Source organism: Antennarius striatus, chromosome 10 (assembly GCF_040054535.1).
Source record: "Antennarius striatus isolate MH-2024 chromosome 10, ASM4005453v1, whole genome shotgun sequence".
NCBI classification, from domain to species: Eukaryota; Metazoa; Chordata; class Actinopteri; order Lophiiformes; family Antennariidae; genus Antennarius; species Antennarius striatus.
This window is the reverse complement of record NC_090785.1, coordinates 13,447,763-13,462,411: the sequence shown is the minus strand read 5'-3', so window position 1 is coordinate 13,462,411 and position 14,649 is coordinate 13,447,763. Positions and strand designations below refer to the sequence as shown.

Sequence of the window (14,649 nt, the reverse complement as noted above, 5' to 3'; positions counted from 1 at the left end):
TAACCAGAGAGTTGCCTCATGTGTTTATATTCTTACCTACAATAGATCTTTCTCACAGCTGACATTTGGAGAGAATAGCAAATGTGTTACTATGATTAATAATGGCTCTGTTCCAGAGTTCTAAATAGGTCATGTGACGGAGAACAGCTTGCACAATAACACGACCCTGAAATTTAAGTGACTAAATACTATTTAACCATTGTTCATTCATCATTTACACCAATGCCTTTCCTACTGTGAGACGGAAAAACGTCTGTCTGTAAAAATGACCTATAGGTACCAAGGGAACTATTTTGTATGTTTTCTTCAATTAGGACAAGCACCAATCACCTGCTGCGAGCATACACGGCTCATCTTTGAGGAAGAGGAGTTCATGGTGGTGTTAAATACACCTCAGCATTATTACTACATGTCCCAGGAGAGCAATACAAAATTGAATACAGCTCAACTCAAGCTGGCCACATTCTTGCTGATACTCATGGAGTTGACTGTCTATGTCTAAAACAGCAGGACCTCATGTTCATAAGACCAGATTTCAATGTTTTCACCACAAATTTGTAGTAAAATTCACATTATCATGCTCAGATCAATAAACCACAAGAATGAGATTTGGCTGCCTTTGTAAAATAGTGTAATATATTTACTGTTATTTACTATATTATGAATGTAAACATGCCGCAGACAGTGAATTACTTGCTACAATAATGATTAGTATTTGTAATATTACTGTATTACATAGTCCACTTAAAAACCAGGCCCTGAATTTTCCAAACTAATATCCAGTATAATATGAATCTCAAACATGTGTTCAAAACACTGTGTTTGAGTCAGAGTTTGAAAATTCCTGTTTCATATTTCCAGCCACCCCCACCATGTTCATCGCATTGGGATTTTACAGTAATAACATTGACATATTTAACACTCAAACTTCTTTGTAAGTACTGGATTATAATTCCACACAATTAATAAGAATTAAATAGTCATATTCCATAACCGATGAGACAGCATTGAATCCTGAACTGATTAACAATACTTTTCCCTTGTAAGGTTGTCAGCTGATGCCTTCTTTAAGATGCATCTGAAGAGTTACGTTAAAGAGACGTTTCTGGCACCGTAGAGAAGAATGTTTTGAAAACACTGTCAGTAAATACAATTATAGCTCATTTATTAGCTTTTATTGCACACTTACAATCCAGAATTAAATAAATATCGATCAACATGGTATACTCTACCTACACAACATTATCTATCCAGCACATAATGACAACATTGGGCATAGGTTTTACAATGAAAAACAGATCTATAGGCAGTGCTGTCCTCATTTAAATTAGCTTCAATCATAACACACCAGTTTGATCCATCACACACAATAGTGAGTTGAACATTTGTCTGATATTGCATAATTATGCTTAGGGTGAAATGACATGCAGTGCTGCTATCAAAGACTACTTGAAATACTTTATATGTGCTATCAGTGAAGTTCAGTGATATTCCATCGCTAACTGTCAGCACCATCTGGGTACATCCGTTTAAAAAAACTAACACAGGAAAACAGCTTTGAGGGCAATTTCGGACACAGTATGTGATCGATCTATGGACTGAAATGATGTTGCCCCTGAGGTTGCTTTGTTGCTTCAACTCGTGATGTAGTAGCCTTTAGAATGACTGTTCCCAAAGCTTTTCACTGAGACCAAAGCTAGTGCCATAAGCCCCAACAGGAGAACCTGATTTACACTTGTGCATATTGTACACAACAGTGTGCATACTTTACAAATCAAGGATTCACACTGCCTTATATCTTGTGTGCTTAGCTAGTCACTCTGGGGGAAAAGTGGTCATAACTTTTTTCAATACAGTGTGTGTCTTAGAGGGTGTGTTCTGCTGCCTCAGCAGTTGACAATCTTCAATAACATTGGCATGATATTACATCTCTTCCTTTCCTCTTCTTCACACTCATATTTAGAGACGGTACTTTCTCAGGAGCTCTGATTGCCACATATACTTCCTTTCCGGAAAACGATCGGGAATCCTAATTCGTCGGAAGTCCTGGATGCATTTCTCCAGTTCTTGTTCTGGAGTCATCTTCTCCTTGTTCGCTTTTCTCTTTGCAGCCTCTCGTTCGCGGACCCCGAAGGTTCTCACACGGAGCATGTCAGTCTTGCGACGCATTTCAGCCTGCTGCAGCATGTGAACCGGTCCTTTAGGCATGGGACGGTCCAGTGTCTGGGCATTGGGGCGCCGGGTCACAGGACCACAGATCACAGTTCCTTGAGGGGAACTGGCCTCTGACTGGGTCTCAGAACAGGAAGTGGAGAGCTCATTGAAGGAAGTGCAGCTTTCTCCCTCACGCTCGCTTTTGTGACTCTTGCAGCAGCAATCACAGTGAGAGGACAACCACCTTGAGGGCCCACCTGGGGAAAGAACACAGAAACACATTTCTTAGCTGCTTTGACCACATGAACTACATTTCCTTCAGTAACAAGACTCTGCTAGCTCATAGATTCAAGCTGTGATCCATAAAACCAGCTGAACTGACAAAATGTCACAAATGCATTCGCAACAGTTGCAAAGTCATATAAATATCAATATGAGTTCTAAATAAGAGCACATGGGTGTTTATGTGGGGGGGATATTTAGAAAGGTGCAATTTTAAGAACGTACAAGTTATTGTCTTTGACATTTAATTACTCTGTTTCAAAAAGCTGGTGGGCTTTGCATATTGTTTCCTGTGATATTGAGAACCCTACAGCTCAGCTCTCTTCAGTGTGGCTCCCTGTGAGACCTTTTCCATTTTCAAAAATAAACACTTGTCTCTGAGCCAGAAGTGATTTGTTTTGCCACCACCGTTTGTTATCAGAACTGAAACATGGCTGCCTTATATCAAGAAGGTGGTGCATAATTTTTTGATCACTAAGTCGACAGGGTGCTTCCTAGCTTCAGGCTTGCACCTTGACATTAAAGCAGATAAACATTAGATAGGATAAAACTTGAATAGCAACATAGCTGTAAGCAAACAGTGGAGAAAAGGAATGTACTGGCAGATTTCTGACATCCTGCCTTGAAGTGAACCATGAGCAAAACATTTGTATCTTCTTTATAATTTTTTCCATTTCACATCCTCCTACACTTTAAATTTATTCACTCATTCATTCATTCATTTTCTGCCGCTTCATCCGCCGTAGCGGGTCACGGGGAGCAGAAATTTTATTCTGTTTACTGGGTTGAGATGGTGTTCAAGTTAAAACAGAAAACCATTAGATTCCTTTCATTTTATATAAATATCCTTGAACATTTTTAGATTATTTAGATTAACGGACAGGTAGAAATTTGCTGAAAATGTCTGCACATCCTGTACAAATGTTGTGTGATAAATAATCTAATGTTCATTCATACACTAATGCTAAAACCTTCTTAATGTTTTGCAGTGCAATGCAGTGATACCCATTCAGTAGCAATGATAACTCAGAGGGAGTGATCATTTGTCCATTAACTCCTTCCAATGCATGCTCCAATTTATACTGAACAGAGTTCAAGGGGGGGTTTTAACCTCTCTGCACACACTGTAATAATGACCTTATCTCTGGTGCAATGATTGCATTGAGCTGATAGTAAGAGAGTCACTAACAGCTTTTTAATGGCTAAACCATGAGTAAAGAGGCCAATCAGAGCACCCATGTCCCTCCACAGAAAATGAATCAAGCTGAAACCAGCAGATGAGCATCACCAGGCAAATGGATTCAGGCGATTTAGGGAGACGAATCAAGAGGAGGGAGGCTGAGCATAGTTTCTAAATGGACGGATGCTGTGGTCCAGAGGGCTAACTGTTTAGGAAACTTGCCAACACCCAATAATAGCATCATAAAATTTTCAGACTATGCAGGAGGATGAATTGCATTATAGCCACGGACAGGCTGAAAAGGACTAGCATCGACTTATTGTTTTATACATTAAATAATGCATGACTTTAGGGATGATTTTGTGACATTACCTTTAATGCAAAAAGAAATCTGTATGAGAACACAAGACTGTGTTTGGTTGAAGGGCTGTAGTATCAAAGTTTGATGGACTCTTCAGAGCCGAGACAGGAAATGACTAAAAGCCTTGTCAGGAAATGCAGTGATTCTCTGTTACATTTAAACAAGTGGGTGTGTGTATAATAACCTTTTGTATCTTTTCAGGGAAGCCATTGATTGAAATGTGTTTGTCTAAGAGATCATATTGCAACCACATTAAACGACTGGGTCTGGCCCCGGGATCAGACTAAGGATGTGAATTTCTCATAAATAACAGAGAGGAAGTGAAGTTCTCAGCAGGTATCTCACATGGCCATCTTCTAAAGCATATTATATTAAAATGACATTTTACCCAATAGAAGGTTTTAAATGGCAGAAAAATGGGACATGATGAGGTTTGAAGGCAAAGTGTTCTGACAAACTTTGATTCAAATGTCAGTGGTTTTCTTGGGAGATGTTAGTGAGTTTGTCTTTATCTATGCCCTTAACTGACTCACGTAGAAGGTCTGACTCTTTTTATGGCTGAGCAGCTGAGTCATGTTAGGTATGATGAAAGTTGAGAGGAATAAATAAAGGAGGATGTTGTTATTGCACATAACCACGAGTCCACAGCATAATTTATTACATATTTTGTTTCAAGTGACCCAAAGCTGTCTGCTTTTCAAATTTGAACCCCAGCAGTGAGGTGAACTGTGTTTTCAATTTGAATAAATATACATGCCTTTTGAACACAAAGCATCATTTCACATCCAAGTTATTGAGATGAGAGGGGGGAAAAAAAACACCTGACTTTTGGATGTTTGATGTAAGCAAGCTTGCATTCTTTACTCAAACACAACAAAATCCTGCAGGGCTTAGTGGCGTGAATCATCTTCCACTGCTTCAGTTGCTGCTCAGCTTTCACCATAAGACTGTCTAACTGAGACGCACGAAACAAACAAACGAAAAGAAAAATTGAGCATCGGTCCTGATTAGTTTGGTTAAAACAGCTGTATGCATTAAGGGTAATGCTTTCTGACACGTGGAATATGCATATTCATGCATGCAATCAGGGCGTCAAGCCCGTCCGAGTGGAAGCACTCTGATCTTAGACACATTCTTCCAATCTCCTGCTCCCAGATCCAGTTACACAAATATCTTTTATCCTGCCTCTGCCTCAGGAAGAGTGTAGTTTACATGCTTGTTAGCACACAAATTAGGCCAGTGTGTCCTTGCAGCAGAAAAAGGCTTGTCTTGCAAAGACAGTGACCGTCCTCACAGGGTGAGGGAAATCCATTTCACTGAGATTGTCCCATTTGCTCCAAAAGTATCACTTCAGCAGTTTGTGAGCGGCCTCACTGATGGCTACAGCCATCCTCTTGCTGGGTCTAATAATGTCTGGAATATCTGCACACAATTGAATTTGCCCATATTAATTAGGTCCATCTCAGCAGCCTACTATGCAAAAACAACCCTCATCAGCAGCATTACTAAGACAGACCTGCAATCACGGGTGACGCCTGGAGTCACAGCCAGCTCTATTCCCCAACGCTCTCATAGACCCACTACTGCCCCAGCCCACATAATCTGCCTTCCATGAGGGAAATGACAGCCTCACTTGCTGATTGTTGATGACAAGCGGGTGCTCTACCCTCAAATAGGGTGACTGCCCGCTCAGTATCTCCCTGACAGCAAGGCAGATAGTTTGAGATGTGTGTATCAGCCTCTCCCTGCAGGCCCGTCCCCCGACCCAAAGCCACACCCTTCCACTGCACAAGTAGTGATTAGGCAGGATGAGGCAGACAGAAAGCGATGTGTCGTGTGTATTCACCAAGCTCCTGTCATCAAGGATGCCTCAAGAGGAAAGAAGAGGGCCAGTTCTGGCTCCTCACCTTGTCAGGTAGGTGACATTCCAAGAGGGGTATGAGACAACAGATCCTATTTAAAGTTCTCCGTCACTAACAATCTTTGGGACTATTGTTGACATGAATGTGCCAAATAGATTCCTCAAGCATGCTTATATTTTTTTTTCATGCCAAAACCAGTCACCACCTCCTAAAGCTGACCTGCATCCCAGCACACAGAATCCCCTCTCTTCAGAAAACTCACAGCTTGGCCTGCGGAGTGAGTTCTACCACAAGTGTTTCTTTCATTAAGGTGTTGGGTGTCAGAAGGAAGAGCTGCTCTTTCAGTTTTCCAGCAGCTACTGAGTGCAGAAAAATAAACAGTACAGTATTACTCAAATAAGGTCGGGAAAAGGGTATCAGCTAAAGTTTTTTCTACATTAGGTTCCAGGGCATTCCCAAAATATGTGTATTGTAATGAGAGAGATGTTTGTTGATTCTGGAGGACGACAATTTCACAAGCCTAATGGCTACTACCCGTCAGCACTTTTTTTTCGGATGTTGTTGTTGATGTTGTAAATGTGATGAAGGTGTGAAGTCTGTTAAATTAACGTCTGGAAAAAAAATTAAATAAATAAATAAATAAATAAAATATGTGTATGTGGAGTCAACTTTTGTAATAGCTTGCAACACAAAAGCACATAAAAAAACAAAAAAGCTCATCAATTCTGGGTGATTTTATCAAGTTTAATTTAAAACTGCGGTAAAATTTAATTTGACTGTTGAAACAGTTGCATAGGAATGAAGACAAAAACTTAGATTTGAATCAAGCAATTTGTTGTAAACAGCCCAAAACATGATCTACCAACATGGTGTTGCAAAATTCTGTGCAAGCAGCTTCACTGAATGATATATTTCGTAGTATGATGAACAGGCTTCAGTAAGCATCACATATACTCATAAGGTGAATCTCCCTGAGCTGATGAAATGCACACATCTATGCCTCACTTCTGACCATCTCTCTGCCCATGCACACCTTAGGATGTGTCTGAATCCTTCAATGTAGCATAATCTATCTCCCATGAGCATTTTCCAAAAACACCAAGGTGATTGATTATTTTTACCCATCTGTCCCTGTCACCCTGTGGCCATTGCTCAGGAGATATTATGGCCACACATACATTTTAAGCTCAAATGAAGATTGCGCAGTTATATTAGGAGCACACCTGGCAAGTATAATCATTTTTCATATTTAGTGAACACGTCTCCCTTCTTTAGACGCCATTGTGACACAGCCCTGTTTGATGTCTCTGATGCTCCCAGTAGGAAAATTATGGTTTTCTCTACCGTTGGAGAAATGAAAACATGTCAAAGCAAGTTAATTTATTCATAAAGGCCGTGAGTGGGGGAAAAAAAGCTTTTATTAACTCTTTCAACTTTGAAGCAGCCTGCTCTCTCACCCTGTTTTCTCTCAGGTGTGGCTGTTCAGAAAAGTCAAAGGGGCCAATCATCTGTCAGAGAATTTTGATTTCTTTGCTTTCCCTGCCAAATCTCTTATTAAACCTTCTGTGAAGAGGTATAAAGTTGAAGCATGCATAAAGCTACGCTCAAAATAGTTAGCAGTTGCCTGGAAACGCTGTCAGTTTAGGCCACTTCAGTATTAGTTCAGGAAACTTCATTTCAAACAGTATTTGAGGGACTTTTTTTCAGTTGCTGGTGTTGGTCAGCTAATTACTTGTTCTTATATATCATTTTAAATTTGTTTGGCACACCCACCTGGTCTAATCCTCCCCCCACATTTGAGAGCCTCCGTGTTTGAAAGGATTTAATAAACTGGAAATTTTGGTTCTCCAGTTGTTATATTTTCTGTTTCCCTGTATTTTCATACAGGCCTTTAAACCAAACTCATGATAAGTCCTTGGATCCAAAAAGCTGTTTTAATCCCTGAGTTGTTGTATTAGCACTCCTCTCTCTCAATAGAGGCTGTGTTTTATGTGCAAAACGACAGATTTGTTATAACTGTAAATAACCTTTTTAAGATTTCCATTTTAACATGCCTTTCAAGAGATTAGCATTTATCTTTCTAAATTTGCATCTCCATCATGGGTAACTTGAGCAAATACTTGGGATCACATTTAGCTTTTTAATTAGCCAACACTCTTCTTTCCCCAGAGAAAATTACCAACAAGGAGTCTGGTCTCAAAACTCATCTGGGGGCTTATGGTTGTAAATCATTACAGCAATAACTTGACAATGAAAAAAAATCCATTGAGCAACCGGGTTCTGTGTTAAATGACCTGATTAGATCATCGATATGTAGAAAACTTTTATAAAAACGATAGACCGATGAAAAATCATAGAAATGATGAGTAAAATCTTACAGAGATTTGCACTTTACACTAATTCCCACAGAATTATTATTTTTATCTCATTATTTTAGCCGTAAAACATGATCATTTTTATGAATATTTTTACAATTTTGTCTTCCAATCTTTTTTTTGGGATGAATGTTGCTTCCGTATAAAATCTGCATATAGATGCAGTACCGACACCTCGACTATAGATTCAGCTCCACATACTGTATGTTCTGGTTATCACTTCTGATATAGTCAGCTCTGCCTGGTTGTTGGACATCAAAAGGTGGCCCCTGGTCAGAAGCAAATTACTCAACATGACCATCAGATGGTCTTTTTTTTATGATGAATGCTCAATCAGTGATGCCTCCTGGGGAGAGTGCCCTTTTATGAAAGAACTATTAATTTTAGTCAGAGGATGAAGCAGAAATGACATTTTTTCCTACTGAGCAAGAAGGGAGGACTAGTATTTATAGCATCTCATTTTTATGAGTGAAATTCCTTGGCCGTTGATAGAGATGATATGATGCAGTAGAATTGAACATATCTACGGTGTGTTTGGAAATTGGAGTCTAAACTAATAGTGTTACTCAGTGAGGCCTGTAGAGAACAACTGACGCATTTTAAAAAAGGCCAACATGGATGACACTAAAAGGAAGTGACAGGCTGGAAGAGTCTTTCCATTTGTTTACTGCGCTGGATCACTCTTTTTACACTCGGAACAAACTTTGCCTGTTTCACTCCATGAGCTTGTGATTGAGTGGGAAGGGGGGGGGGGGTAAAAAAGCAGCAAAGTATTCTGCTGAAAACAACAAAAGCACAGCTGTTTCATGCCCACCCCAAAGGTGCACTTGTCTACATGCGTTCTTAGTTCAGGACTACCTGCCCTGGGCCAGCCTGTGTCCCACATTTAGAATCAGGTTACAGATACTTTTCAAAGTGGATCCAGGATGCTGTGGTGTTGGGAAGCAAAGTTATAACGCCTGTCTGCTTTTGAGTCCATCCATCATCCTAACTAGAGGACTCAGTCTCCTGCTGCTCGTCCCGTGTGCATCTCCTTTCATCCTCATCTTCTATTGTGAAAAGTTATTCTTTCTAACTTCTTCCAAAAAATGTTTTTCTTCCCCTCTCTTTTGGACACAATGAACTTCCATATCTGAGACTGAGATCTATTTTTGCATCTCGCTCCCTCCTTCCTTCTGCTTCAGTTCTCTCTCCCCATAGCCAGGTCTCATGCAACTTTTAGTCACTTGTCCCTCCCACTCAGCTGCACTCTCCGTCATCTCTTGTCTCCCTCCTGTTCACCTCCTTTCACCCCCCTTTTCTGTGTGCTCTTGCTGGATTCCTCTGCATCTCTGTCTCTACCTCCTCATCCTCCTTCTCCTGTCCCATGGCTTAGTTCTGGGGAGGTGTCTGTTGATGGGAAAGCTCCATCATGTGCCATGAACCAGAAAGTTGAATGACTCAGGTAAATCCTACCCGCCTGTGAGTGAACGCAGAGCCCATTAACAAAATGAAGGGCAAATCATCAGCAAACCATATGTCACATCTTCCTGATCAACCCCCCCCCTGCACCTCCAACCTTGACCTGACAACTGGGTTTTCTTGGGCTCTACCAAAAGGAAGTCATCCACCATAATGAAGATGAAGTGTCATTTGATCAGCCATATGGTCCAGCACCTCCCTCTGCAGAACGTGGAATGATCCACATTTACGGCTAATTGATGAACAAATGTTGTCGTTAAGGGACAACAGACCAAATTTCCGAGACGGGCAGCAACTTTAACGTGAAACTATAGCTGTTAACTGGTGCATCAATTAGAACTCATGATGTCTGAGCATGAACTCTTATGTACTGGTGACGCATGCGTACAGACTAGTGATTCAGCTGTGGGTTTTAACACTGAAGGACTGGTGACAAATACATTATGAATCCCAGAAGTGAAAACTAGCTTCTTCTTTTTTTTTTTTTGCAAATTATCCCAAGATCGAGAATATTTTTCAGAAAAATAAGATGAAGCTTCAAATGGACACGACTTTTAAAATGTTTGTTAAACAAAAGCACCACTTCTGATGGATATCATATAACATTATGTACTGGTGATGCCTGGGTTGGGTTATATGGGGTGAGGGAGGGGCTCTTCCATTATTGTCGCTTAGGTTTGGTGTTATTTATATGTAACTTCGCTGTCGATGGCGTTTTATTTTCCCGTGGAGGTCACAGCCACCAATTTATCTCACTTCACCTCAGGGCAGAAAGGGTACATGGGAATAAATTTTCACTCACGGTAGAAGATGTACTGTGCGTAATTGGACCAGACTCGGTCATCCACGTAATGAATGATGGAGGACGCAGCCAGGGACGAATTGCAGGCCACAATGTGAAAACCACTTTCTGACAACATGTCAAACGCTCTTTCCAGGTGTCGAAACTTGAGGTAAAACCTGCAGGTGTAACGGTCCGCGGGTCTGTCCGCGTCCCGGTTCTCGTTCAGCGCGTCCCCAAACACCTCTTTCGCTAAGCCGATCCTACTACTGATGAAGATCCTCGGTAACTTTTTTGGCTTGGAATCGGCTTGGCTTTCTCTCCCTCCCCCGGAGCAAACGCCTTTAAAAGCTACCGTGATGTAGCCGTACCTCCTGTCCAGGGAGTATGGGGGGTAAAACCTCTGATCGCTGCCCTGCGACGCGTCGTCCAAATCACTGTAGTAGAACTCGTCTGGAAATAGTTTCGAATCATCGGACGACAAAAGTTTGGCCAAATCTGGCAACTGAAAATATTCTGCCTCTCTTTTCAACCTCCCTCTCTCGGGGAAGTGGTCAGGGAGGACAACTTGCTTGTCTCTAAGGTAATCCAATATATACCGAAACAAGAAGCCGTCTCTGTCGATGAAAAAACGTCCTCTGAGGTCCCGGGACAAATCATTTGAAGGTTCCTTCTTGCTACAGAACAGTCTCCCGAGTAAGGAATTTGGAACGCTTGCCAAGGTGACAAGACGAGTGTAATACACCTGTCCACCCACGTTCAGCTCAATCACATCCGATGGAGGGTTTTGCACTGCGCTTTGCTCTTTTGTCGGTTGCGTTTTGCAATTTTCACTGAGTGCCATTTTTTCAAATGTTGCATGTAAGGGGAGTCTCGTCTTGGAGCGCAATGTTCCAGAAGTTCAGAGTGTGGGGTGTATCTGCATGATGCTGATTCACTTAGACCCAAAGCATAGTCTTGATTCCAGCTACAGTCACCGCATCCAGTATCCCGTGACACACAGAGCTAAGGTGTGCCTACAGTAGATCCTTTAACCCCATGCGTAAATGTGCCTGCATTCGGTGCATCCTTTTTAAACAAAATCGATTATCATAACCAGCAAGCGCATCATATTACAGACAACCACTGCGAAAGGTCACTGCTGGGACTTCACAGAAATATAATCCGCACTTAATTCTGAAATTTCCCACAAGAATAAAAACAAAAAACAGCAGCAAAAAAAAAATTAAAAAAAATTGAACAAGTTTTCTCTGGAAATGTTTGCAACTCTGCGTCGAACTTCCAGTTCAGTCACATCAGTCCATGATTAATTGAAAAATGGGCGCCAATACAATTTTTCAGCAAAAAAAAAAAAAAAAGCATTACTCCCAACAACTGGGATGTTGTTGAAACAGCCTTGGAGATCGCTCGCAGAGAGGAGGGTGACGAGTCTTCTGCGCGCATCCATCTCTCCACACAGCTGAGTGCGAAAATGCTCGTTCCAGCAGTGGGTTTAAGATAATGTTGTTCTAAGCTGTGTGAGAGAGAGAGAGAAAGCCGCCCCATGAAAAAAAAGAAAAGAAAAAGTCTTACATCATCTTAAAGGAAAATGACTTTAGCAGACGATCGACACAACGTGGAATCATGTAGGTTTGTCATGTGCCGTTTTTTCGTGAAACTGAACGTTTAGATTTATCTCCAGGCGACGCGCATCTGGCAGAGAGGATTCAGGTCTAATGCTGCTCCGGTATCCAGTGGTGAGGGTTTTAATCCCCACTTCTGAATCCTCACTGAGGCTTTCGCATTTACATTTAACGCTTTTAGCTGACGCGCTTATGACGGGAGGCGGGTGAGGGTTGTGTCTCATGCTGCTCTGGTTCAGGGGTTTGTGACAGACATGTAGAAAGTGCTGGTAGTCGTCCTTAACTAGTTTATATGTTTGGATGCCCAGAAAGGCTCAAATAAAAAAAAAAAAAGTAACTTTCTAAACTAAGACCAAATTGCCATGCGCGCTCTTCTCTGCTGGACTGAAACTCCAGGCAACATTATGATTTTTTTTGTTGTTGTTATTTTAACCCCGAATAGTGTGACTGAAGCTGAAAAGTGACCCCCCCCCACCCCCCTTCATCGATCTGACAGTGTAGATTCTCGGTTTATCACCACGGACAGCTCTCATCCCCAGACACAGCTGCGCTGCTTCATTCAATCGTAATTCAAGCTGTATGGGAGACTTTACAAATAAGAAAATGTGTTGATTACAACTTAACGTGCGAATTTTTTGATGGTGAAGGAGAAGAATGTTTGGATGTACAGTACGTTTTGGCTTCACATCCTGCATTAAGTTCATGAATCTTGGAATTTTTTTTTGCGTCCAGTTCCAAATAGAAAAAGACATTTTACCCAGGGTTTTAAATTTTTATTACTTGAAGCCTGTTCAGTGAATTTGTCACAGAGTCATTGCAGTTTTCACTCTACAGTGAAGGCAGATATTACTGGAAAATCCCGTTTGGAGCAAGTATGGTGCAAGGATTGACAGTGCATGTCATCATCCATATAAGCAGTTAATATGACCAACAAGTCTATTTATGTATAAAAAGGAATGTGTGGAAATGAGCCTGAAATAATGGCCGTCATAATAGCACAAACACTGGTCTCGGTATCCAGTTTGTACCTGTCTCCTTTGCTATCTTTGCTGTGTTTGTGTTTTTTTGTTTTGTTTTTTTTGAAGCCATGTTGGAATAAATCAGTTCTTTTCCTGCACTGCTGAGAGAAGGCGTTAATGATGGGAGAACACCCTTGACTCCTGATTTTTGAGGAGGCAGTGGTCACGCTCTACCCTGGTAATTCAGAGTATATTGTGCTGGAGAGGGGTTGCTAAGCAGCCATGGGGACTGAGTGGGATTCAAACAGTGGGGATTTAAATCTACAGTGAGCTAATCTCATTTTCTGTGATGTGAGGTTTTGCTGCTATACATATTATTATGTTTTTTAGACTGCTTGACCTTGTCACTGCAGCATCACTGTAGAGATGAAAAGCCCTGGTGTCAGTGTCGACTACTGTACTCGTTTACTGTTTCTTTCATTTTTGCTAAATGAATGTATAGAGATCTAGTCATGACTAAGCTTCTATATGTTGAATCTTGCTACTTGGAGTTTGATCCCTGATCCCCTGCTTTTCTTTCCATATGCTCCAGTATGTGGCCTGTTCCTCATTCATCCACCTCATCCTCTCACTAACACAAGTTTCTCTGCCTTCCTTTATTTGCTATTTGTGTACAACTGGTTAGGTCATGGCTTAAGGAAGGACTAGAATTTCTTGCAACGTCAGCATGAATAATGTAAGACAGTATGAGTTCAAACAGAATACAGAATACAGAATGCAGCATGACAAATACATAATAATAACTTTCTGTAACAATTACTTCAAAATCCTAACAAATACAGTATGTACATTAGATGAAATTTTCATTGTCAAATTTATTGTCTGTTCACATAGTATTGTTCCAGTGGTGTGTATTTTAAATGTTATTGTTATTTCCACTTTGTAAATGAGAATTAAATTAATCTCTCCAGAGAGATAACAATCTTCTCAGACATACATTAGCTGCTTGTATTTCCACATAAAGTCTGCAAAGTGTGAAACAACATGTCTTACAAAGGAAACTAAAATTATAAAATTATAAATGAATTAGGTGAGCTCAAGAGTTGGATTGAAAAGTGCTCAAACCTCTTTTATAATTGAATAAAGTTACTCAATGCCTAATAAAATCTTTGAAAATGACACCTCATTCTGAACAGTAAGGTAATATGTCCCTCAATGCATCTTGCTGATGAATACTTATCCAGTGGTGTTTCTTGTTTACTGGTACATTCATTATGATGACACTGAGTGTCCTCCTAAGCCCCAGGAGGCAGGACAGTAAGTATATCAACAAGGAATTGTAGGCTCAGAATATTATCAATCAGAAAAAGAAGTTTTAGCCAAATAACAGTCTTGTACTGCAGTATATTGTACTACAATATCATGTAAATTTATGCCATTTTTAAAAATAGCACTCATCCTTTTTCATCCTAAGAAATATTTGCAGTCTACTAATATTTGCATGCTACTATGGTAAAAAGCCAGATATTTAAATTCTGATTAAAAAAATACATGCATACACTTGCTTTTAGTTTATATAATCAATTGCATCAAACAAAAACCTTTCATTTGT

General features: G+C 40.5%; 1 protein-coding gene across 1 annotated transcript; it reads right to left on the bottom strand.

Annotated features, from left to right (window-relative positions):
- Positions 1 to 1,188: 1,188 nt before the first annotated feature.
- Positions 1,189 to 12,058, bottom strand: LOC137602742 (BTB/POZ domain-containing protein KCTD16-like). The gene is made up of 2 exons (XM_068325728.1): positions 10,478 to 12,058; positions 1,189 to 2,411 (listed from the first exon to the last, which is right to left on the bottom strand). The coding sequence occupies exons 1-2, from the start codon at positions 11,298 to 11,300 to the stop codon at positions 1,960 to 1,962; spliced, it is 1,275 nt and encodes a 424-aa protein (XP_068181829.1). The 5' UTR covers positions 11,301 to 12,058; the 3' UTR covers positions 1,189 to 1,959.
- Between the last annotated feature and the right edge of the window lie 2,591 nt (positions 12,059 to 14,649).